This window comes from Danio rerio, chromosome 5 (genome assembly GCF_049306965.1).
Source record: "Danio rerio strain Tuebingen ecotype United States chromosome 5, GRCz12tu, whole genome shotgun sequence".
In the NCBI taxonomy this organism is placed as follows: domain Eukaryota; kingdom Metazoa; phylum Chordata; class Actinopteri; order Cypriniformes; family Danionidae; genus Danio; species Danio rerio.
Genome location: NC_133180.1, coordinates 77,622,445 through 77,650,000, shown reverse-complemented (window position 1 = coordinate 77,650,000; position 27,556 = coordinate 77,622,445). Strand labels below are relative to the sequence as shown.

Genomic DNA, 27,556 nt, shown 5'->3' with positions numbered 1-27,556 from the left:
TGCTAGAAACACGCTAACAACATGCTAAATCATGCTAGAAACATGCTAAAAACATGTTGATTCATGCTAGAAACATGCTAACAACATGTTGAATCATGCTAGAAACATGCTAACAACATGTTGAATCATGCTAACAACATGTTGATTCATGCTAGAAACATGCTAACAACATGTTAATTCATGCTAGAAACATGCTAACAACATGTTAAATCATGCTAGAAACATGCTAACAACATGTTAATTCATGCTAGAAACATGCTAACAACATGTAATTCATGCTAGAAACATGCTAGAAACATGCTAACAACATGTTATTTCATGCTAGAAACATGCTAACAGCATGCTACTTCATGCTAAAAATATGCTAACAACATGCCAATTTATGTTAGAAACACGCTAATAACATGCTCATTCATGCTAGAAACATGCTAACAACTTGCTTATTCGTGGTAAAAATATGTTGTTAGCATGCTAATTCATGCTAGAAATATGTTAACAACATACTATTTCATGCTAGAAACATGCTAACAACATACTCATTCATGGTATAAACATGTTAACAGCATGCTAATTCATGCTAGAAATATGCTAAGAACATGCTATTTCATGCTAGAAACATGCTAACAACTTGCTCATTCATAGTAGAAACATGTTGTTATCATGCTAATTCATGCTAGAAATATAGTAACAACATGCCAATTCATGTTAGAAACATGCTAATAACATGCTCATTCATGCTAGAAACATGCTAACAAAATGTTAGTTTATGCTAGAAACATACTAACATGTTAAATCATGCTAGAAACCTGCTAAAAACATGCTCATTCATGCTAGAAACATGCTAACAACATGTTAATTCATGCTAGAAACATGCTAACAACACGTTAGTTCATGCTAGAAACATGCTACCAACATGCTCATTCATGGTAGAAACATGTTAACACCATGCTAATTCATGCTAGAAATATGCTTACAACATGCTATTTCATGGTAAAACATGCTAACAACTTGCTCATTTATGGTAGAAACCTGATGTTAGCATGCTAGTTCATGCTAGAAATATGCTAACAACATGCTATTTTATGCTAGAAACATGCTAACAACCTGCCAATTTATGTTAGAAATATGCTAATTACATGCTAATTCATGCTAGAAACACGCTAACAACATGCTACAACTTTGTGGACACCTATTCATTGTACGAATCGCTGTCAATTTCACATGTTTTTTTTATGGTGATGTATTGTGCAATGTCTGTGTTTTGCACTGTCGTTGTATTTACACCGTCTGTGTTTTGGACTGTCTGCAGCAGCACCTAAGCTTTTCACTCATCATAGCACACGTGCTGCGGATGATGTGACAATAAAAGTGATTTGAAATGTTGTAGGGATTAAAGATCAAGGTCTCATGATGCAATTCAAGAGCAGAAATAAACAGAAAATGAAAATATGGGAAACTGCTAATGTACGGATCTTTAACAGTGTGTATGACTCGCGCTCCGCTCTAATCAGAGTTTCTGATGTTCAGTTTAAGCCGTTCAGATCGAAACCCAATCAGCGCAGAATGACGAAGGATCCAATCCGGTTTGCCTGCCTGCACTGTTTCTGCAGATGATTCCCCTTATAAACGCTCCTGCGCAGGGCATTTATAGCTCTTCTGTAATGGTACATCATTTAAAAGATTGATGAAAGATTCTCCCATTGGGTCTGAGGCGTGATGAAATCCTTCCTCTGCGACCCGTGGGTCACTCCTCAATCTGAGGCGCTCAATCAGCAGCCAGTTTCTATCTGTGCGAGCGGCAGATAAATCAGACTTTTCCCTCTGCGCCCGACACTGTAAATATATTCTCCTCCTCTGAAGCAATTTCAAGACGTTTGTTTTTGGTATTGATTCAGGTTTTGGTTTTTAAATGCTCGTCATGGCTGGATATTAGCACCGTATTGCCGACCATTTAGTGCGCCTGTGTTTATTTATACATTGATTTGTGTTTAATTTGATTTAATTAATGTTTAATTTAATTTTGTTTTGTTTTGTTTAATTTAATTTAATTTAATTTAATTTAATTTAATTTAATTTAATTTAATTTAATTTAATTTAATTTAATTTAATTTAATTTAGTTTTGTTTAGTTTAGTTTTGTTTTGTTTTGTTTTGTTTTGTTTAATTTAATTTAATTTAATTTAATTTAATTTAATTTAATTTAATTTAATTTAATTTAATTTAGTTTAGTTTAGTTTAGTTTTGTTTAATTTAATTTAATTTAATTTAATTTAATTTAGTTTAGTTTAGTTTAGTTTAGTTTAGTTTAGTTTTGTTTAGTTTAGTTTAGTTTAGTTTAGTTTAGTTTAGTTTAGTTTAGTTTTGTTTTGTTTTGTTTTGTTTGTTTAATTTAATTTAATTTAATTTAATTTAATTTAATTTAATTTAATAATTTTTACTACTACTACTACAAATTTAGGTTTGGTTTTATAAGTCTTGGGATGACTGGACATCATCGTTGTCCTTCAGTGTGCAGGTGTTTATTTATATATTAATTTGAATTTAAGCTCTTTCAGATTTTGCTACCTTTTTATAAGTTTAAAATTAACATGTTACAATTAATGTTTGTGATTCTAGTGTTTTAGAACTGACCTGTGATCAGTGTGTGATTCTAGTGTTTTAGAACTGATCTGAGATCAGTGTGCGATTCTAGTGTTTTAGAACTGATCTGAGATCAGTGTGCGATTCTAGTGTTTTAGAACTGACCTGAGATCAGTGTGTGATTCTAGTGTTTTAGAACTGATCTGAGATCAGTGTGCGATTCTAGTGTTTTAGAACTGACCTAAGATCAGTGTGTGATTCTAGTGTTTTAGAACTGATCTGAGATCAGTGTGAGATTCTAGTGTTTTAGAACTGACTGGAGATCAGTGAGTGATTCTAGTGTTTTAGAACTGACCCGAGATCAGTGTGTGATTCTAGTGTCTTAGAACTGACTGGAGATCAGTGTGTGATTCTAGTATCTTATAACTGACCTGAGATCAGTGTGAGATTCTAGTGCTTTAGAACTGACTGGAGATCAGTGCGCGATTCTAGTGTTTTAGAACTGACCTGAGATCAGCGTGTGATTCTACTTTGTATAAAAACTGACCTGAGACCAGTGTCTGATTATAATATGTATAAAAACTGACCACAGATCAGTGTGTGATTCTGGTGTTTCAGAACTGACCTGAGATCAGTGCGTGATTCTAATGTGTATAAAACTGACCTGAGATCAGTGTGTGGCTGTGATTTTTCTGTTTTTGCAGTCATTATCCGCTGTGTTTTGAGCAGTCTGGCAGCGTCTGCAGTATGATGCTGTATCGATGCGTGTGCCTATTAGTCATCTTTACAGCCGCTGTAATATTAATGTCATATTTTTGCTGAAGTTTATGCTAAATAAGTAGTATTTCACCACACATGCTGATATCAGCTGGAAGAGACTTGAGGAGTCAGCGGGACCTTCATTTCCTATTGTGACATTTCAGTTGTATATAAAATAACAAGACGCCAGGAAAAGGGTGATGCTTCTGAAAATAAATAAATAAATGCCACATTATGATGCTTCTTGCATGACACTTTCTAGGGTAAATGCAGAGTGGGTGTCTCTAAAATCCCATACAGTTTTACAAAACTGTAACTTTATTATGTTGGTTGCTGTACTTATTATTGCAGCTTTTAAATAAGTGATTATGAAGGTAATTGATTGAAGATAATTAAAACATATTAGTCTACAATAAACCTATTCAGTTGACACATGCACTATACTGAATAAACCATGCATTATTTTTCTACAAGTCAAGAAAAGACAAATATATGGAGCTGCTTATGTAATGCAAACATGGTAGTTTACAGTTCGTGCACTATGGTAAAATAGTTTTGAACTCATCATGCAGATTGTGTAATAGCATTTAGGCCATTTAAATAAAGCGTGGTGAAGTATGATAATCTCAGTAGCTATTCTTAAATTAAAATGCATTAAATGAGATTATATAGTGTTGCGAAAGTCATTATAATTGTTTGCCTTTAAAATAACGGATATAAGCCAACGATAATAGATAAATAAATAAATAAGAAACAATAAAATACATTGAATTAAATTTAAAAAAATGAGCAAATAAATAAAAAAATAATAAATAAGTAAACAAATATTAATAAGTAATACAATACAATAAATAAATACAATTAATAAATTCTATAAATAAGTTAAAATATGTAAATAATTAAGGAATTGTATAAGAAATAAATGAAATATGTAAATAAATAAATAAATAAATGAATAAATAAAATAAAAACAATAAATTTAATTAAATTTGATAAATTACATTTAATAAGATGTAATAAATAAGCAAACACATAAATTAATAATTGAACAAATATGTAAGTTAAGTAAAAAAATAAATAAATAAAATAAATACAATTAATAAATAAATAAAAATATGTAAACAAATAAGTAAATATATAAAAATAAATAAATAAATGAATACAATTAAATCAATTTAATTAAATTTAACAAATAAGCAAATAAATAAATTAATTAATTAATAAATGTTTTAGTTAATAAGTAAAATAAAAAAAACAAAAAAATAAATTATATAAATAATTAAACAAATACGTGAATAAATAAATAAATAAATAAATAAATAAATAAATAAATGAATGAATGAATGAATGAATGAATGAATGAATGAATGAATAAATAAATAAATAAATAAATAAATAAATAAATAAATAAATAAATAAATAAATAAATAAATAAATAAATAAATAAATTAATTAATTAATTAATAGATGCATGGATATTCTTTACTTTTAAAGTTTATTTTTGTGTATTTTATTATTATTATTATTATTATTATTATTATTAATATTATTAATATTATTATTATATACTATTACATTTCATAAAATAAAACATACTGTATAATGTATATTAATAATAAAATAATGTTAATTTACTAATATAACTAAAATACAATCACCAGTAATCTAATCCCTGTAGATTGCTGGTAAACACGCAATTTGCTAAAAACAAAAAACTACAAATCTGCCGGTATATGGACTACAAGGTCCAGTCATGCACTGCACAAACACACACCGATTCCAAATACTGTCATCGGCACCTCACTTGTCAGCGTCCCACTCACATTGCAATATAAAATAATAACAATAATAATAATAATAATAATAATAATAATAGGATGTTGTATTTAATAAATAATAATAAAATATAGTTATATAATATTCACTACAATATTGATATTACTAAAATATACTATTATATAATAATTTATATATTATTATTATTATTATTATTATTATTATTATTGTTGTTGTTGTTGTATTGAATAAAATAAAAGCACATTATGTAATATTACATTATATTATTAATACAAATATGATATAATTATTAATATAATAATGATAATAATAATAATAATAATAATAATAATAATAATATGATATATTTTATAAAATGATAATAAAATACAATTATTTAATAGCCATTATATTAATAATAATAATAATAATAATAATAATAATAATAATAATAATAATAATATTAAATTTCCCCGTACTGGGTTGCAGCTCCACTGTGTAAAACATATGGCTAAGTTGGCGATTCATTCTGTGAATAAAGGGACTAGGCCGAAGTAAAATGAATGGATAAGCTTTTATTAATAACTATGATTTAAAAATATATAATAAATATTGTGGGAAAAAAGTCACCTCACTCTGCTAAACACTTATATATATATATTGAATAGTAAAAATAGCTTAAAAAGCCATTAATTTTATCATGTGATGTCTTTGGGCTGGACAAGGATACACATTGTCTGACCTGCTCTGATTAACAGATTCAGGTTATACGGTCATATGTGCTGTGCTTTTTATTATAAATTATTATAGTTTAATAAAGCTGTGACCCTTTAAATAAGTGTCCACTCACTGTGATTACACAGGCCAGGGAACAGGAGGAGCGCTTCATCTATTAATGTGGATTTTAACAGTAACTGAGCCGTAATTTAACATCTTATTCAAGCAATGCCTCTCATTCCACCAGTGAGTAATGGTGATTTTGTGAATTTGGGGGCGATACAACGCTCAATTAATCTTTAATGAAAGCCTTGCTTATGGACTGTGGTGTTAGACCACACTGCACACAAACGTCTGACTTGTTTCCAGCCTAAATATCTACAAATTCTTTATTTAAGCATAATTTTGTGAACAAGCTAAAATTATAGTCTTGCATTAAAAAATAATGAGTCAAAATTAGGGGAGTTTTCCTTAAAGGTGCCATATAATGCACTGGTTTAATAAGTTAAATTGTTCTCTGATATCTACACAGTAAAAAATGCAGGGTTCCACACAATTCCTTCATGTTGTCCCAACACAAATTGATTAAGTTAACTTAACACTTTTAACAAATTTATGTGGATTAACCATATAAAATTAAGTTGTTTCAATGAAATCTCAAGGATTGTGTTGTTTCAGCTCATTTTAAATAAGTAGTGATTTTTTGAGTGTACCTTGTAGGTTTATGGCTTCGGTAAGTTCAACAAATCTCTAGAAAAGGATTTATAAGCTCATTTATTACAGCAAAAAAATACCCCTAGAATCAGAAGGTCCATGATTGACCATATTTGGATCATGTCATGAATATTAATGAGCTCTGCTCTGATGTGCAGCTTTTACACAAACACACACACACACACACACACACACACACACACACACACACACACACTATAAATATGTTTATGTTAGGAGGTTTCCTTTATCTCAATACCACATCCAGACACAAATACACTGCAAACATTTCTCGGCCAGTGACTCAGTGGTTAGCACTGTGGCCTCACAGCAAGAAGGTTGCTGGTTTGAGTCCCGGTTAGGTCAGTTGACATTTAAGTGTGGAGTTTGCATGTTCTCCCCGTGTTGCCATGGGTTTCCTCCGGGTGCTCCGGTTACAGTCCAAACTCATGCGCTAAAGGGGAATCGATCAACTACACTGGCTGTAGTGTATGTGTGTGAATGTGAGTGTGTATGGGTGTTTTCCAGAACTGGGTTGCAGCTGGAAGGGCATTCGCTGTGTAAAACATATGCTAGAATAGTTGGTGGTTCATTCCAATGTGGCGACCTCTGATAAATAAAGGACTCAGCTGAAGGAAAGTGAATGAATATTCCTGTGATGGATTTTACAGTATACAGCCACATCCGCATGCATCTAAAGCACCGTGGACACAAACTCAGGGCACGTACAGACAGAACATCTGCAGTGTTCACATCTATGAACAGCTTCTTTCAGAGAGGAAAAGGCGTAGTGACAAGCGCTCGCACTCATGACCACTATTGAACAAACAACAAAGCAAACACACACTGACAGATCTTCAGTGTTCTGCGCAGTCTAATCAAATTTCTTTAGACCAGCGCATGTAACGTTGTGTATGCAAGGTGTTCCTTTTCAAGCGAACAGGTTGCCTGTCACTGCAGAACACAGACTGATTGTGAGTGTTTATTGTAAACTCTGTGAACGGTTTGCTTATTTGCATGAAATCAATGGCATGTCACTGTGGTTTTGTGCACTTCTAACATACAGAGTTATACAATGGATTACCTGACAACACACACACAGCTGCAGGCTGTATTATTAAATGACTAGCCGTCTCCTGAAGTATTTATTAGTTTTGTGGTGATGGAATATTATTTTCGACACATTTTAAACTCATTAGTGTTTAATAACTAATTTCTAATAGATAATTTATATAGTTTTTGCCATGATGACAGCACGTCATATGCTTTAAGATACTAGTATTCAGCTTAAAGTGACATTTGAAGGTTTAACTAGAATAGTCATTGGACAATTGAAAATGCATACATATATATGAGAAATACTTTGAGAGTTTCCTCTGTCTGCTAAACATTACTTAACATTTTTTTTTTTTTGACAGAGCAATGCTAGTAATTTTGACTGTACACTCACAGGCCACTTTATTAGGTACACCTGTTCAACTGCTTGTTAACGTAAATTTCAAATCAGCCAATCACATGGCAGCAGCTCATTTAGGCATGTCGACATGGTCAAGAGGATCTGCTGAAGTTCACAGCGAGCATCAGAATGGGGAAGAAAGGGGATTTAAGTGACTTTGAGCGTGGCATGGTTGTTGCTGCCAGACGGGCTGCTCTGAGTATTTCAGAAACTGCTGATCTACTGGGATTTTCACGCACAACCATCTCTAGGGTTTACAGAGAATGCTCTGACAAAGAGGAGACATCCAGTGAGCGGCAGTTCTGTGACGCAAATGCCTTGTTGATGGTCAGAGGAGAATGGCCAGACTGGTTCCAGCTAATAGAAAGGCAACAGTAACTCAAATAAGCACTCGCTACAACCGAGCTCTGCAGAAGAGCATCTCTGAACACACAACACAGCCAACCTTGAGGCGGATGGGCTACAGCAGCAGAAGAGCACACCGGGTGCCGCTCCTGTCAGCTAAGAACAGGAAACTGAGGCTACAATTCACACAGACTCACCAAAACTGGACAATAGAAGATTGTTGAAGAATTTGCATGTAATGTCATATAACAGATTTCTATAAGAGTTCATACAGTTGATGCAGCCACATTAAATAGTCTTAATAGAGCTGAAATAGGCATTTTTGTGAGATTTACTTGCTTAGAAACATTTAAACACAATCATGAATGAAGGAATACTTCAGACAGAGGTGTGTGTGTATGTGTGTGTGTGTGTGTGTGTGTGTGTGTGTGTGTGTGTGTGTGTGTGTGTGTGTGTGTGTGTTTGTGTGTGTATGTGTGTGTGTGTGTGTGTGTGTGTGTGTGTTTATGTGAACCCAAGGCTGTTGGCACTGCCACTGTGGTTGCTCTGCACCCATCCATGAACTCACCATCTGGATTCGCACACAAATCACATTAAAGTTGCAGGAGCAGGAATACATCAAGCTAAATGAATACTGGCTCAGGGCTCACAGACAGTCTGATGGTGAGAGAGAGACATGATCAGTCTTCACTTTACCCAACACCGCCAACCCACAGCTCCAATAACACACACACACATACACACAAACATGTATAAGAGTCCTGTAACCTATAATAATAATGGTGACGTGTATTATACTGTATATGTTATATTATTTATTATTTATTTATAGCTATTTATTAACGAGTGCTTCAGCATACTGTAGTATTAACTATAGTCAACTGATGAACTGTAATGTATGATGTAATCGTTTTCACTCCAGTAAACTGTGGTGTAGTGTAGTATAATATATACTATAGTTGTAGAAATCTGCAGCATAGTGGCATTTGTTTACATTAATGTAGTTATTGTGTTACCATAGCAACTGTAGAATCGCCACAAAGATTAATCACTGTAGTTTTTGTGTTACCATAGCAACTGTAGAATCGCCACAATAGACTAGTTACTGTAGTTGTTGTGTTACCATCGCAACTGTAGTCATTGCAATAGACTAATTACTGTAGTCGTTGTGTTTCCATAGCAACTGTAGAATCACCACAGAAGATGAGAAGCTGTATTAAATAGTACTTTACTATCATGTGTTTCAAAAACACTACAGTATTTATTATACATTACTATAGCACTAATGTAGTTATTATATATTGGGTAATAGATTTATGTTTCTATATTTAATTTTAATTATGGCATTAGCATTTTTATTGAGATTGTTATTTTTTCCACTATTATTATTATTATTATTATTATTATTATTATTATTATTATTGTTAATATTTAATTATTATTATTATTATTATTATTATTATTATTATTATTATTATTATTATTATTATTAATGTTTTATTATATTATTATTATTATTATTATTATTATTATTATTATTATTATTATTAATAATAATAATAATAATAATAATAATAATAATAATATTATATTAATAATATTAATAATAATATTATTATTATTATTATCATTATTATTATTATTATTATTATTATTATTATTATTAATATTATTATTTTATTATTATTTTTATTATTATTATTATTATTATTATTATTATTATTATTATTATTATTGTTATTATTAATATTTTATTATTATTATTATTATTATTATTATTAATATTATTATTATTATTATTATTGTTGTTATTATTATTGTTAATATTTAATTATTATTATTATTATTATTATTATTATTATTATTATTATTATTAATAATAATAATAATAATATTTTATTATTATTGTTATTATTATTATTATTATTATTAATGTTTTATTATCATTATTATATTATTATTATTTCATTATTATCATTATTATTATTATTATTATTATTATTATTAATATTAATATTTTATTATTATTATTATTATTATTATTATTATTATTATTATTATTATTTAATTATTATTATTATTATTATTATTATTATTATTATTATTATTATTACTATTATTACTATTATTACTATTATTATTATTAAAGTTTTCTTCTTCTTATTATTATTATATTATTATTATTATTATTATTATTATTATTATTATTATTATTATTATTATCTTGTGTGTTTTGTTCATTTTTCTTAAAGTATGCCTCAAAGACAAGTTTGTAAATGAGTTTAAACATGCATTATCATGATTACTTCTGTTGACTGTGATATATGGCTAAATATACTCCTGAATATATTGAAACTAGTTTAAAACTGGTACATGAAAATGACTTGGCAACAGTGAGTATAATACGAAATGCTGCCCACTGAAGTATTAGCAGATTAACTGACCTGCCAACAATAAAAATAAAATGACCTTTCAGAAATGACCTTATGTAGTGCTGGTTTATTCAGGATTATCTTCTATTCTCTCGATGATGAACTGTGGGCAGCAGATGCTTTCACTTATTTAATCTTTTGTATGAGGTTTAATTGTGTGCGCGTGAATGTGCATGTGCGTAAAGCTAAATAAGTGCTACACAACCTCCAACACAAACCCTATAAACTTCTCGCAGCAAATGTGTAATTACTATGAAGCAATTATCTGCGTTCACATTTCCCTCCATTAGAAATGGATATGCTGCATTATATCAGCGATCGCTTCCATTATGATGCTTTATGCTTATGCCGAGGTTTGATTTATTATTTATTTAAGGGAACGATTCAGTCTGTGGCAGTAAAACCCACCATGTAACTCAATATCTTCTTCTATAGGGCTTTTTTATTTATTTATTTCTGAATCGTGTGGGATGTACTCTGTCTCCTGTTGCTGTTTTATTCTGCATGATAACCATAGATAGCATGTTTGCCTTCACGACTTTCCAGTGCACTTCCAGAAAGAAGGCAGTATACACTATGATGACTTTAATTGTTGTGAGGATGATTGATTGTTTTGCTCTGTAATAATACACTATACCAGAACATGTGATGCTGCAACGTTATATAAAATATATATTTTCCATGTTAATTAAAGTTTTTATGTACTAACTAGCCATGATGACAACACATGCAATGTCTTTTAAAACTGTATAAACTGTGACATCTCTATTAGAATGATAAGATCTAGAGCTAGTGTTAGAGTGATTCTCTAGCGTAATGTCTAAAGTGATGACAAAACAGCTAATTTTTCTCACATTTACAGATTATAAGGCTGAACAGCATGAAATGTCATCAGTATACAGAGATTTCTCAGAATTTTCCTGTTGTAACTGGGATATCACTGTAATTAACCCCACAAAAGCCAAGGCAAAGCAAACGCTAGCAGATTTCTGTGGTATGAAAACAGGACTACAACATACCAAAGAGAGAGATTGACTTAGTATCAGTTACCTGTTTAATAATGAATCATTTCTCCTCTAAGGGCTTATTATTCTCTCTTTGTCGCCATCTTGTGGCAAAACGTCAACCGTCTTAGCTCTGCTCAGTATGACAGGCTGATGGCCACAAACATGCAGAATCTAAAATTGTAAATATTTAAAATAGGCACCGTCTCTATAAATAAACTGCAGTTAAAATACATTCTCACCTAAATAATCCTCAAAAGATCATGACGTTGTCCAACAGCTGCAATATTTGTCAAACTGTAGGAAGTTTATCGATCTGCTGTCACTCTATATGGGTGGAGTAATACACAAGGGTGAGGAGACTGTTGGAGTGCTAATATTACGGGAATATTGCACGGTTATAAGCCAATCAGATACGAGAACCAGACAGAACTCGTGTATAAATATATATTCGTCAATTGGATTATAATCCTACCTCCGTTAAATGTATGCAATGTACTTTCAAAAATAAAGCTACAGTACCTTTTGGGGCAGTACTTACACTTTTGTTGGTCAAGCACAGTAAAACCTAAGCAATTCCAGCCATATAGGGGCCAAATCCTGAAATGCACCCTCTCTACTTTTATTATTTTTTTATTTATATTGCTGTTTTTTTTCATATATCACTTAATCTCCTTCCTGACAATTTAAGTTAATGCAATATCTACATTTTAAATGATTAGTTTTCTTAAAATAAATGTACAAAAAAAAAAAAAACATACATACATACATTAATATATATATATATATATATATATATATATATATATATATATATATATATATATATATATATATATATATATATATATATATATATATATACACATACACACACACACATATATACATACATTCATATATATATATATATATATATATATATATATATATATATATATATGAATGTATGTATGTATTTTTTTGTAAATTTATTATATATTATATTATATTATATTATATATATATATATATATATATATATATATATATATATATATATATATATATATATATATATATATATATATATTTATATATATATATATATATATATATATATATATATATATATATATATATATATATATATATATATATATAATGTTTGTATATTTTAATAAATTTTATTTTACAATATTATTATTATTATTATTATTAAATAACATTACATTATTTTAATATCATCTTTAATTGTATATTAAATCATATCTAATTATGTTAAAAATGTATTTTTAACTCACCAAACAAAATATGGTAAAAAAAATACATTATTATATATAGTTCATAGGTATAATTTATAGCTCTAGATATTTATTGGTGGCCCCCAGATTCCTGGAGCCCTAATCAGCCACTTACCTTGCTTATTGGTTTAATCCGCCCCTGGATACAGTTAATAACAAGAGTAATATAATGATACTTTTGCATGATAACACGGCCATCCATTCAGAGCCCAATCACAAACACACACACACACACACACACACACACACACACACACACACACGGAAGATGGTATTATGACAGGCCTGGTAAATAAGCCGAAGCCGATCACGACACAACACATCAATCACTCCTCTGGTCTATTCCATTATGTAAAGTCCACCCACTCCGAGGGGACAGTTCAAAGTCAAGTGGACAAAACTCTGGCAAAACTTCCTCAACAAACACGATTGGCAGGGTAACACACACACACACACACACACACACACACACACACACACACACACACACACACACACACACACACACACACACACACACACACACACACACATACACACACACACACACACACACACACACACACACACACACACACACAGGTCCCCATGAGTCTGTGTGTAATCAGGTGTAAGTCCCCAATGGGATATGAAAACAAGAACACACAAAAAACACACAAGCACAGACTAACATATTTTAGATTATACAGTTTTTACCATTAAAATCACAGCCAGTATTTTTTTATTGTTTTTAGATTGTATAATTTATAATATTGTTATTAGGCATTTTTATTTTATTTTTTTATTCTTTTATTTTTATTATATTGTGTCATTTATAATATTTTTAATAGACTTTTTTATTTCTTTTATTTTTTAATATTTTGTTTTTATTATATTGTATTATTATTATATTTGTATTAGGGTATTTTATTAACATTTTTATCATTACATTTTTATTATATTGTATAATTTGTTTTATTTTTTTAGGCTATTTTATAAAATTTTTATATATTTTTTTTATTTTTATTAGATTGTATCATATTATATTTTTATTAAGCTGTTTTATTTAATTTTTTATTATTTTATTTTATTAGGTTGTATCATTTATTATATTTTATTGGACTGTATCATTTATAACATTTTTATTAGCTTATTTTATTTTATTGTTTTATTTTTTTATTGTAACATTTATTATATTTTATTAGGCTATTTTATTTTATTTTATTTTTTACTCTTTTATTTTTTGTAGATTGTATCATTTATTATATTTTATTAGGCTACATTATTTTATTTTTTATTATTTTATTTTTATTATATTGTATTTTTTTACACCATTAATTTCAAATCCTTTTTACAGTATTGTTAAAATCAGCTATTTTGAGTGTAGCATTTTTACAGTTTACACCATTAACATCACGCCATTTTTTTAGATTACGCTTCTTTCAATCTGCTGCACTTTCAACCTATTTCCCGCTGATGTGAAATCAATAATGTCTCTGGATCTGGGTAATGACTTTAACATTGATTCTCTATTGCGGTTTTCAGGTTTGCAGGTGATTTTCCCCGAGTACCTGCAGGAGAAGTTTGTGCAGTCGGCTCTCAGCTACATCATGTGTAACGGCGAGGGAGAATACATCTGCCAGAACAGCCAGTGTATCTGCCAGTGCGCAGACGAGTTCCCACAATGCAACTGTCCCACCACTGACCTGCAGATCATCGAAAACACACTCATCGGGATGGCGGAGACTTGGGAGGCTTCATACATTGACTTTGAGAGCTCAGGTATGACCAGTGGTGAAAAAACGCTGTGAAAGGATGATGTGTTCACATGCATGTGTGTGAAAACCGAACATACTGTTGGGAAAGTAGTTATTGTTTAAGACTGCTTGGCGATTTCATGACGTCATCATAAAGTAATCCTGCTTTATCGCACCAGTGACATGCAGTCTAAACAGTTTTAGAGTTTATTACCATAAAAACGTGTAGCATTTTTAGTTTGCCATTACAATCACTGCAGTTATTTACAGTGTCTCGTTTTTAGTTTTTACCATTAAAATCACTGCAGTTTTTTGTTTGTTTGTTTTGTTTGTTTTTTTTTTGTTTTTTTGCAGTGTAGCATTTTATACTTTTTTATCGGAAAAGTCACAGCAGGTTTTTTAGTGTAGCATTTTTTTACAGTTTATCACCATCAAAATCACTGCCATTTTTACAGTGTAGCATTTTGTAGATTATTCCCATTAAATCACTGCAGTTATTTTACATTGTAGCATTTTTACAGTTTATTACCATTAAATCACTGCAGTTATTTTACAGTGTAGCATTTTACAGTTTATTACCATTAAATCACTGCAGTTATTTTACAGTGTAGCATTTTTACAGTTTATTACCATTAAATCACTGCAGTTATTTTACAGTGTAGCATTTTTACAGTTTATTTCCATTAAATCACTGCAGTTATTTTACAGTGTAGCATTTTACAGTTTATTACCATTAAATCACTGCAGTTATTTTACAGTGTAGCATTTTTACAGTTTATTACCATTAAAACACTGCAGTTATTTTACAGTGTAGCATTTTACAGTTTATTACCATTAAATCACTGCAGTTATTTTACAGTGTAGCATTTTTACAGTTTATTACCATTAAGTCACTGCAGTTATTTTACAGTGTAGCATTTTTACAGTTTATTACCATTAAATCACTGCAGTTATTTTACAGTGTAGCATTTTTACAGTTTATTACCATTAAAACACTGCAGTTATTTTACAGTGTAGCATTTTACAGTTTATTACCATTAAATCACTGCAGTTATTTTACAGTGTAGCATTTTTACAGTTTATTACCATTAAATCACTGCAGTTATTTTACAGTGTAGCAGTTTTACAATTTATTACCATTAAATCACTGCAGTTATTTTACAGTGTAGCATTTTTACAGTTTATTACCATTAAATCACTGCAGTTATTTTACAGTGTAGCATTTTTACAGTTTATTACCATTAAATCACTGCAGTTATTTTACAGTGTAGCAGTTTTACAATTTATTACCATTAAATCACTGCAGTTATTTTACAGTGTAGCATTTTTACAGTTTATTACCATTAAATCACTGCAGTTATTTTACAGTGTAGCATTTTTACAGTTTATTACCATTAAATCACTGCAGTTATTTTACAGTGTAGCATTTTTACAGTTTATTTCCATTTAATCACTGCAGTTATTTTACAGTGTGGCATTTTTACAGTTTATTACCATTAAATCACTGCAGTTATTTTACAGTGTAGCATTTTACAGTTTATTACCATTAAATCACTGCAGTTATTTTACAGTGTAGCAGTTTTACAATTTATTACCATTAAATCACTGCAGTTATTTTACAGTGTGGCATTTTTACAGTTTATTACCATTAAATCACTGCAGTTATTTTACAGTGTAGCATTTTTACAGTTTATTACCATTAAATCACTGCAGTTATTTTACAGTGTAGCATTTTTACAGTTTATTTCCATTTAATCACTGCAGTTATTTTACAGTGTGGCATTTTTACAGTTTATTACCATTAAATCACTGCAGTTATTTTACAGTGTAGCATTTTACAGTTTATTACCATTAAATCACTGCAGTTATTTTACAGTGTAGCAGTTTTACAATTTATTACCATTAAATCACTGCAGTTATTTTACAGTGTAGCATTTTTACAGTTTATTACCATTAAATCACTGCAGTTATTTTACAGTGTAGCATTTTTACAGTTTATTTCCATTAAATCACTGCAGTTATTTTACAGTGTAGCATTTTTACAGTTTATTACCATTAAATCACTGCAGTTATTTTACAGTGTGGCATTTTTACAGTTTATTACCATTAAATCACTGCAGTTATTTTACAGTGTAGCATTTGTAGCATGCAGTTTTTATTTTTTTATTATTATTTTTTTTTTTACATTTTAGCATTTTCACAGTCTATGACTATTAAAACCACTGCAGTTTTTTTATGGTGTAGCATTTTAACAGTTTTTTTTTACCATTAACATCACTGCCGATTTATTTATTTATTTATTTATTTATTTATTTATTTATTTATTTATTTATTTATTTTTACCTTGTAGCATTTTTACAGCTCATCACTATTAAAGTCACTGCTGGCTTTTTATAGTGTTTAATTTTTGCAAAAAAAAATTTGCGTTAAAATCACTGCCTTTTTTTAACAGTGTTGCTATACAGTACTATTTACCATTTAAACCAATGCCATTTTTTTTTAGAATGCAGCATTTTTGCAGTTTTTTACCCTTTAAAATCAGACCCATTTTTTAGAGTGTATCTTTTTTTTAACAGTTTTTTTTTTCATTATTACCATCTCAAACAATGTTTACAGTGTATAATTTTACAGTTTTTAAAATTAAAATCACAACTACTTTTTTTTTTATGTAGCCTTTTTACTCTTTTTTTACCATTAAAACCCCAGGCATTGTTTACAGTATATCATTTTTACAAATTTTTATTGCTAAAATCATGACCATTTTCTACAGTATATTGTTCTACAGTTTTCCACTTTAAACTCGTAGTCATTTTTACAGTTTTTTTTAACTATTAAAATCAGTCATTTTCACAGTGTATAATTGTTTTTTTTTTTTTTTTACACTTTTTTTATCATTAAAATCATAGCCATTTTTTTTGCAGTGTATAATTTTTACGTTTTATATTGCTAAAATCATCCCCATTTTACAGTTTATTACCATTAAATCACTGCCATTTTTTTTACAGTGTAACATTTTTAATGTTTTTTTAACAGATTAACATATTCTTACAGACCATTTACACAAAAAATATCTATTTCATAAGAACACAGTGATCTGACAGCGTTATCGTTCTACATTAGCCTGTTAGTTCTGCCAGCGAGTCTGATCTGCAGCCGATTCTACATCCTTTGTCAAATATGAGCGTAACATCATGACTAATAAGTAGCAGAGCACAGAGTCAGGTGCTGTAATCGCATTGGCGGATCGATTCACACTTCCGCAGTGGCGCTAATTGGGCTAAGTGACGTTTGAAGTCATCTTCATTGATTTTGCTTGAATTAAACAGGGGACAAGTGTTTGCTCATTCAATAGAGCTGCAGACCTCGGCTCTTCTAACACTTTGCTCATTATAACACTGCTCTTGCTATACAGATATACTGCATATTACTATTTATTACGCCCTCCATTTTTTTTTTATTAAAATTATTTATTTTATTTATTTTTTTTTATTTACATTTTTATTTATTTTACTTAGTTATTTGCTTTTTTAAAATGTTAGAGACATTTTATTTTATTTCATTAATTGTAGCTCATTTTTTATATTTTTAATGGTTGTGGAAATTAAATTAAATTAAATTAAATTAAATTAAATTAAATTAAATTAAATTAAATTAAATTAAATTAAATTAAATTAAATTAAATAAATTAAATTAAATTAATTTAATTTGTATTTAATTTGGATTTTATTTTATTTTATTTTATTTTATTTTATTATTTATGTTTCATTTATTGTACTTTGTTTTGTGTATTTTTAATTGTTGCGGACATTTAAATTAATTTAATTAAACTTAATGTAATTATATATATATATATATATATATATATATATATATATATATATATATATATATATATATATATATATATATATATATATATATTTTTTTTTTTATTTTTTTATTATTTTATTATTTTTTTTAACCAATGTTGTTGCAATATTATCACCATGATTATGTTTTTGAATATAACAATAAAGTAGTATCTATTATAGCACAGGTGAATAACACAAAACATATACCGAAACAAAGATATATATCTGGTAATTTAATTTAATTTAATTTAATTTAATTTAATTTAATTTAATTTAATTTAATTTAATTTAATTTAATTTAATTTAATTTAATTTTTAAATTATTTAGTCAGTTTTATTTTATTTTATTCTATTATTATTTTTATGACATTAGGCTTTTTTATTGCAAATCACTGCACGATTTAATCTATCAGGATTATTTCAGAAATGTTTTTCTCAATAAACTCCTTTATTTTGGGTCCTAACTGAATATATATATGCTATTAAAACTACTATTAAAATGCAATTATAAATGCATGTGAGTAACAAAAAAGATGCATGTTTAAAATAAATGGTAACAATGAAGTTGTATTAGCTAATGCATTTACTAGCATGAACAAACAATGAACAGTACATTTATTACAGTGTTAACTAACATTAACTATGGAAATAAAGTCCTTTATTGTTAGCTTGTAACTCACAGAGCATTAAGTAATGTTAACAAGCATGAATTTTGATGTTAACAATGCATTAGTAAATGTTCAACTATGATTTATAAAAGCTCCACAAGTCTTGTTCATTATTAGTTCATGTTGTTAAGTATCAGTCGTGATCAAATAAATATAGACACTGCACTGATTCCTGAAGGTAAAAGTGTGCGTTATACTGTCGTGAATCAGCTGCTGAGTCTGTGCTGGCTTCCTCGTATGGAAAAGACTTGCATGCTAACTTGGGTCTGCAATAAAGCGAGCATGAATAATTCAGCGCCCCACAATGCTTTCTGTGGGAGAAGAAGCGCTTCTTGCGGTTTATTGTAACAGTCAATTTCACCGCAGCGTCGGCCTGAATCACAGCCACGGGCAAGAGCTCCGAATCCCTGAAGAAACGTTCAGAGAAATCCTGCGCAGGTTTATGAATGAATGCCAGAGATATCAGAAGCACAGCGCTACCAACATCTGCCTTTACAGGAGGACAACATCAGGCTATACGTGGTACTTTATAGAAAACAAACAGACAACTGCTACAAAAACAAACACAGAATGTGCAAACAATAACACTATCTTATATGGGTGATATTTGTGTTATCTTTAGAGCAGAGGGTTTTCAGTCCAGTAGATGCTACAGACATCAAATATAATCATCCGTATGTAATGAACCAACGGTCTTTTGATTTATGATCAAAATCAAATCAGATGATATTTTTAAATCATGTATGAAGCAGTGTTCTACTCTAGTCATATTACAGAAGCAGAGTTCAACTCTAGTTTTATCAGAGAAGCCAAATTCTATTCTAGCACCATTTGAAAGCTGTAATCTATTCAAGTTCTATTATAGAAGAATAGTTCTATTCTAATTATAAAATAGAGGAATAGTTCTATTCTAGTTCTGTTATAGAAGAATAGTTCTATTCTAATTATAAAATAGAGGAATAGTTCTATTTCTAGTTCTATTATAGAAGAATAGTTCTATTTCTAGTTCTATTATAGAAGAATAGTTCTATTCTAATTATAAAATAGAGGAATAGTTCTATTTCTAGTTCTATTATAGAAGAATAGTTCTATTCTAATTATAAAATAGAGGAATAGTTCTATTTCTAGTTCTATTATAAAATAATTTTCTCTGTTGTATTATATAAGAATAGTTCTATTCTTGTGTAAATTGCTTCCTTGTCCTAATGTGTAAGTCGCTTTGGATAAAAGCGTCTACTAAATGACTAAATGTAAATGTAAGAATAGTTTTATTATAGTTCTATTGTGGAATAATGGTTCTACTCTAGTTCTATTATAGAATAATAGTTCTACTCAAATTATATTATATTATTATATTATATAATAATATTAATTATAATAATATTATATATTAATACTATATAATATAATATTAAATTATATTATATTTAAATATAATATTTTTATATTTAAATATATTATTTAAATTATATATTTAAATAATATTCCATTTTATACTATAGTTAAATTATAGAAAAAAATAGTTCTATTCTTGTTCTATTATGTAAGAATAGTTCTATTCTGGATGTATTCTATTCTATGTATTCTATTTTAATTATATTATAGAATACTAGTTCTATTTTAGTTCTTTTATATATTAATAGTTCTATTTTAGTTCTAATATAGAATAATAATTCTATTCTAGTTCTATTATGGAGGAAAAGTTTTATTCTACCTAAACTATAGAGGCTGTGTTCTACTCTAGTTCTATAATAGAAGCTGCACTCTATTCTAGTTCTATTATAGATGTATTCAATTCTCATTATATTATAGAAAAATAGTTATTTTGTAGTTCTATTATTGAAGAATAATTCTATTCTAGTTCTGTTATAGCAGATGCATTCTATTCTAGTTTCATTATAGAAGAATAGTTCTATTCTAGTTATATATGTACTCTAGTTCTAATATAGTATTATAATTCTATTATAGTTATATTATAGAGGCTGTGTTCTATTATAGAAGCAAAGTTCTATTCTAGTTCTATTGTAGAAGTCGACTTTATGGGCCCTATCATACACCCGGCGCAATGTGGTGCAAGGCAAGGCAATAGTCTTTTGGTAGTTTCAGCTTGGCGCAAGGGTGGTTTTGAGGCGTTGCGCTACGCTGTTTAAATAGCAAATGCATTAGCGCTGATATGTGCGCACATAGGCGTTCTGCTCTAAAAAGAAAGGCGTTCTGAGGCGGACCGCTGGCGCGTCGCTATTTTGAGAAACTATAATAGATTTTTCATTAGACCAAAACAAACCCGTTCTAAACTCCAGAGCAGAGTTGCACCTCGCTTACACACTGCTTAATACACACAAGAGAGCAATAGGCAAATATCTTTACATATGAAAACATTTAAATATTAAGGATATATATAGGATATAATAAGAATAGATATAGAATATAAATATAAAGGATTAAAATATTACAAAACATATTATTTTCTAGCCTCCATAAATATGAAAAATCACTGCTTTCATGTCTTCTTCATCTCGGGAGGCTTTTTCAGTTCATTCATAACAATTTGCTTTTGTATAATGTTATTATTATTAGCAGTATTATTTATTATATCCATATTTATATATGTTTTATTAAAAACAAGCTTAGATTTGTCCAGCTGTCAGGTTTTAGACCATATGGGGCACAGAATGTGTTTTAGGATATAACTCAGGTTTTTGAGCACACTTCATTATTATTGTTCATTTATTCGTTTGCTGGAAATTAGAACTGAATTTAGAAATAGTTTTGAAACGAATATTTGCGCTTAACAAACAAAATTAATTATTTATAGGCTAATTGATGTCTGTGCGTAAAGGTTTCCCTATCCAAGAGCCAAAGTGAAAGTGATCCATTATCTCTCATTCTCACGCAGTAGATGCTCTGTTTAACAGTTTTCTGTTATAAAACTGTGAACTGTTTGCTTGTGAAATGCTCATTTTTTCCACTTAGATTTACTTTGCGTCCTGTAAATAGTGAATGCGCTCTTGGCTCAACGCAGCTGGCTCTTAAAGGGAATGGGAGATGAGACTCTGATTGGTTTATTCTCAAAACACACCTATAACTCATTAAGAAAATAAACTCAACCATTTTAGACCATGCGCCACAATGCAAAGTAGATTTTCCCGTCTGTAAATTAGCAAAAATGCGTTCTGACACGCCCTGAAAGCGTTTGCGCCCTGCGTTTTGCACTCTACGCATGGACCGTCAAAATAGAGCTCTATGACACTCGTATGATGTCTGTCATTGATTTAACATTGCAGAATGGTTGTAGAACGTCTCTCTAAAAACAATAAACCATATTCTATTCTAGCTCTATCATATAAGCTGAGTTCTATTGTAGTTCTATTATAGAAGTTGACTTTCTAGCACTCGTATGATCTCTGTCATTGATATAGCTTTGCAGAATGGTTGTAGAACGACTCTCTAAAAACCTTAAACCCTGACAAGAGCGTAGACCTGATCACATTTAATGCGTCTCACAGCCGACAGACATTTTTCACGGCGCTGATCAAACATTTCTGAAGCACAAATAGGTTACTCCCCAAGGTGATTGCTCAATATCCAGCGCATGAGCACGCCAGCTTATATATTATTAACAGGTAATAAAAGGGCCAAATAAAACCAGGCTGGGCCATATATTTATACAGAGCGAGGACACTCAGATTGAGTCTGTGAACCGCAAGGTCACCGCAATATTCCGCAGATCGGTACATGAGTCAAGCTGAGGTGCATTTCACGAAACCATCGTTACTCAACTAAGAGTCCAAGTTGTATCGTTAGATGTTTAGTTGAGCGATTTTTTGTTTCCCAAATCCGCCATTCAGAAGAACTGACAAACAGTGTCACAATCTAATGTGTTTAAACTACAACTCTAGAGCTTTTACTTTTTTTAAAATTTAATTTAATTTAATTTAATTTAGTTTAATTTAATTTAATTTAATTTAGTTTAATTTAATTTAATTTAATTTAATTTAATTTAATTTAATTTAATTTAATTTAATAATTACTTCAAAAGCCATTATTTATGGCCTAAGTTGATATTAAAGCTTTCGTAGCTCCTAGTAAAACTATTTAAAACTGTAATTCCCATTTAAGTACAGAAGAAGCTGCTGTTGACAATTACAATAGAGATATGTTAAATAATTAAAATATCATAAGTTTTCATGTACAGTAAAACTATGAGCAATGTGATATATGCTGTACAGACACTCTGACAATATTCGTTGCACATTACACAATAGAAGCCATCAATTTTTAGCTGTTGTTTAGAAAAGCTACAGAACGGTGTTTTGCAGAAGTATTGAACGCCCAGATTTATTTCATAACATTTGCCAACAAATTCCTGGAGCACCACAGTATTATTCTGCTTTGTTTTCAGAGTTATGGCTGTGAAATATTATGTGTTTATTACTTCTGAAAGATGGGAAACTGGACTCACATTTTCTGTGCTGGAGTCAGAATTCTGCTTTATAAATCACACACAGAATAATTTACAAAACACAGCAGACTTCATTGGAAGAGTGAACAGACTAGTGAGATAATTATCTTAAAATACTGAGCAGAATTCATGTATAATAGTGATGCTACAATTAATAGTAATATTATTGTTGTTGTTGTTGTTGTTGTTATTCACAATAATAATTGTTATGTTATTATTATTAATAGTATTATTGTTGTTGTTGTTGTTGTTGTTGTGGTGGTGGTGGTGGTGATGATGATGATTATGATGATGATGATAATTATGATGATGATGATGATGACGATGATGATGACTAACAACAGTATTAATACTTATTACATACTTATTATTATTCATTAATTCATTCATTTTCTTGTCGGCTTAGTCCCTTTATTAATCAGGGGTCGCCACAGCAGAATAATAATAATAAATTATTAATAATAATAACAACAATAGTAATAAGAAATAATAATAATAATAATAATAATAATAATAATAATAATATTAATAAGAAATAATAATAATAATAATAATAATAATAATAATAATAAGAAGAAGAAGAAATAATAATAATAATACTAATAATAAGAAAAAATAATAATAATAATGATGATGATGAGGAATATGATAATAATAATAATATTAATAATAATAATAATAATAATAATAATAATAATAATAATAATAATAATAATAATAAAAACATATTTTAAATATATTAATATCAATAAAATATCAATAATATCAATAAAAAAATATTCATTATTATTTTTAAAAATAAACACTTAAAAAACACAAATACATTTAATCAGAATAAACACAACGTCTAGATATCTGCATAATGCAAAAAACTAAATAAACTAAAATTATTAATAATATGGTATGATTAATATTAATATTTAAAAAATTAAACCCTCTGATTAAACATTTCTAATGGATATAATAAAAAATGAAGTAAGCTATATTTAATGTTAATATAATATGAATATATATTTTTTAATTGTTACAGTTATTATTGGGATACAAATATCATTAAAACATTACTCATCAATTAATAAAACCCTAATAATAAAACATTTAACTTAATTTTAAATATTAAACATCAAATCTGAACTATATAGTTTAATTGTATTTTTGATGAATTGCTTACTTCACATTACACACATTACAGAAAAAGCAGGCAACACAAATACATTTAGTGTATATTCAATTTATATGAGTTTATGAGTGTAATGGTGTGGATTCAGGAGAAAAATCAGTGCACATTTGGTTTCTTTTATCTCTTAACACATCATTTTCATCCTGTAACACAGCAATAAACACGTCGTCTCGTTGTGTGTCAGTGTGTGTCGGCCCGCGGCTCTTCTGCGTTCAGATTCATTCACACCGTGTCATTTTATTAACATCTCAAACACATGCTGAAAACACACTCAGGTGGAGCTGTAAAACACCAGCAGTGCATGTTTACAGCATTACACTGACATATTTCCAACATTCACACACACCGAGATACTGATCAGGGGGAGAAATATACATTGACAACCAGAATCACATTTTTTCTAATGTTAGTTTGTTTAGCACATGCTTCAGTGAATCAAAATTATGCTTTTATTTAAATTACATCTAATTTAACCCTTGTGTACTGTTCAAATTGACTCTCGTTCGGTTACGTTGGTGTCTGTTTTTGCCCCATTAACTTCCATTATAAGCACTTTTTTTTTCAATTGCAAAGCCCTGACAGCATATAATCATGCATTCCTGATTGTTGCTGCTTTTCTCTGTTGGGTAGAGAGACGATTTGTCATTTTTACTGTTGATCATCAGTTGTCAGCTTTAACTTAACTTAACTTAACTTAACTTAACTTAACTTAACTTAACTTAACTTAACTTAACTTAACTTAACTTAACTTAACTTAACTTAACCTTACTTAGCCAAATAACTAATTAACTTAACTTAACCAAATAAATAATTAACTTAACTTAACCTAACTGAACATAACCTAACTTAGCCAAATAACTAAGTAACCTAACTTAACTTAGCCAAATAACAAATTAACTTAATTTCACTTAACCTAACTTAATTTTAACTTAACTTATCCAAATAAATAATTAACTTGACTTAACTCAATTTAATTTAGCCAGATAACTAATTAATATAACTTAACTTAGCCCATTAACTAATTAACTTAACCTACTTAACTTAGCCAAAAAACTAATTATTTTAACTTAGACAAATAACTAATTAACTTAACCTAACTTAGCCAAATAACTGATTAACTTAACTTAGCCAAATACCTGATTAACTTAACTTGGCCAAACAACTAATTAGACTTACTTAACTTAGCCAAATAACTCATTCATTTAACTTAACTTAGCCCAATAACCAATTTACTTAACCTAACTTAGCCTAATAACTAAATAACTTAACTTACTTAACTTTGCCAAATAACTAATTAACTTAACTTAGCCAAATAACTGATTAACTTAACTTAATTTAGCAAAATACCAGATTAACTTAACTTAATTTAATTTAACTTAACTTGGCTAAATACCTAACTAAACTTACTTAACTTAGCCAAATAACTGATTAACTTAACTTAATTTAGCAAAATACCAGATTAACTTAACTTAATTTAATTTAACTTAACTTGGCCAAATAACTAACTAAACTTACTTTACTTAGCCAAATAACTAATTAACTTAACCAAATAAATAATTAACTTAACTTAATTTAGCAAAATACCAGATTAACTTAACTTAATTTAATTTAACTTAACTTGACCAAATAACTAGCTAAACTTACTTTACTTAGCCAAATAACTAATTAACTTAACCAAATAACTAATTAACTTAACTTAACCTAACTGAACATAACCTAACTTAGCCAAATAACTAAGTAACCTGACTTAACTTAGCCAAATAACAAATTAACTTAATTTGACTTAACCTAACTTAATTTTAACTTAACTTATCCAAATAAAATATTAACTTGACTTAACTTAGCCCAATAACTAATTAACTTAACCTAACTTAGCCAAATACCTGATTAACTTAACTTGGCCAAACAACTAATTAGACTTACTTAACTTAGCCAAATAACTAATTCATTTAACTTAACTTAGCCCAATAACCAATTAACTTTACTTAACTTAGCCAAATAACTGATTAACTTAACTTAATTAACAAAATACCAGATTAACTTAACTTAATTAAATTTAACTTAACTTGGCCAAATAACTAACTAAACTTACTTAACTTAGCCAAATAACTAGTTAACTTAACTTAGCAAACAAATTGTTATCTTAATCTAACTTAGCCAAATAACTGATTAACTTAACTTAGCCAAAAAACTAACTTAACTTAACTTAACTTAACTTAACTAACTTAACCTAATTTAGCGGAAAAAAAAAACTAAATAACTTATCTTACCTTAGCAAATTGCCTAATTAACTTAACTTGGTCAAATAACTGATAACTCAATTTAACCTAACTTAATTTAACTTAAGTTAGCAAATTAACCAATTAACTTAATTTAACAGAACTAAACTTAATTTAACTTTAACTTAACTTAGCCAAATAACAAAAAATAACAAATTAACTCAACTTTACTTTACTTAATTTAACCAAATAACTAACCAATTTAACTTAACTAACAAACCATAGTATATCAAAGATACTACACAGTTCAGCAAGTGATCAGTTAGTTTCCATTTGCACATGTCAAAAATCTCTAGTTTCTTACGTGTGTGTGTG

The 27,556-nt window shown here is 28.8% G+C and overlaps 1 protein-coding gene and 1 long non-coding RNA gene across 4 annotated transcripts in view; one reads left to right on the top strand and one right to left on the bottom strand.

Moving 5' to 3' along the window:
* Positions 1-27,556, top strand: part of brinp1 (bone morphogenetic protein/retinoic acid inducible neural-specific 1) — a 210,239-nt gene that overhangs the window by 163,593 nt on the left and 19,090 nt on the right. For all 3 annotated transcript variants that reach the window (XR_012405698.1, XR_012405697.1, NM_001328411.1), the window contains 1 exon segment: positions 14,590-14,826. Coding sequence is in view for 1 of the 3 variants with exons in the window: in NM_001328411.1 (NP_001315340.1) it covers positions 14,590-14,826 (237 nt within the window). In the remaining 2 variants the exon portion in view is untranslated.
* On the bottom strand, positions 24,852-27,525 carry LOC141385697 (uncharacterized). The gene is made up of 3 exons (XR_012406561.1): positions 26,099-27,525; positions 25,722-26,015; positions 24,852-25,665 (listed from the first exon to the last, which is right to left on the bottom strand). It is a non-coding gene; the product is annotated as an uncharacterized lncRNA (long non-coding RNA).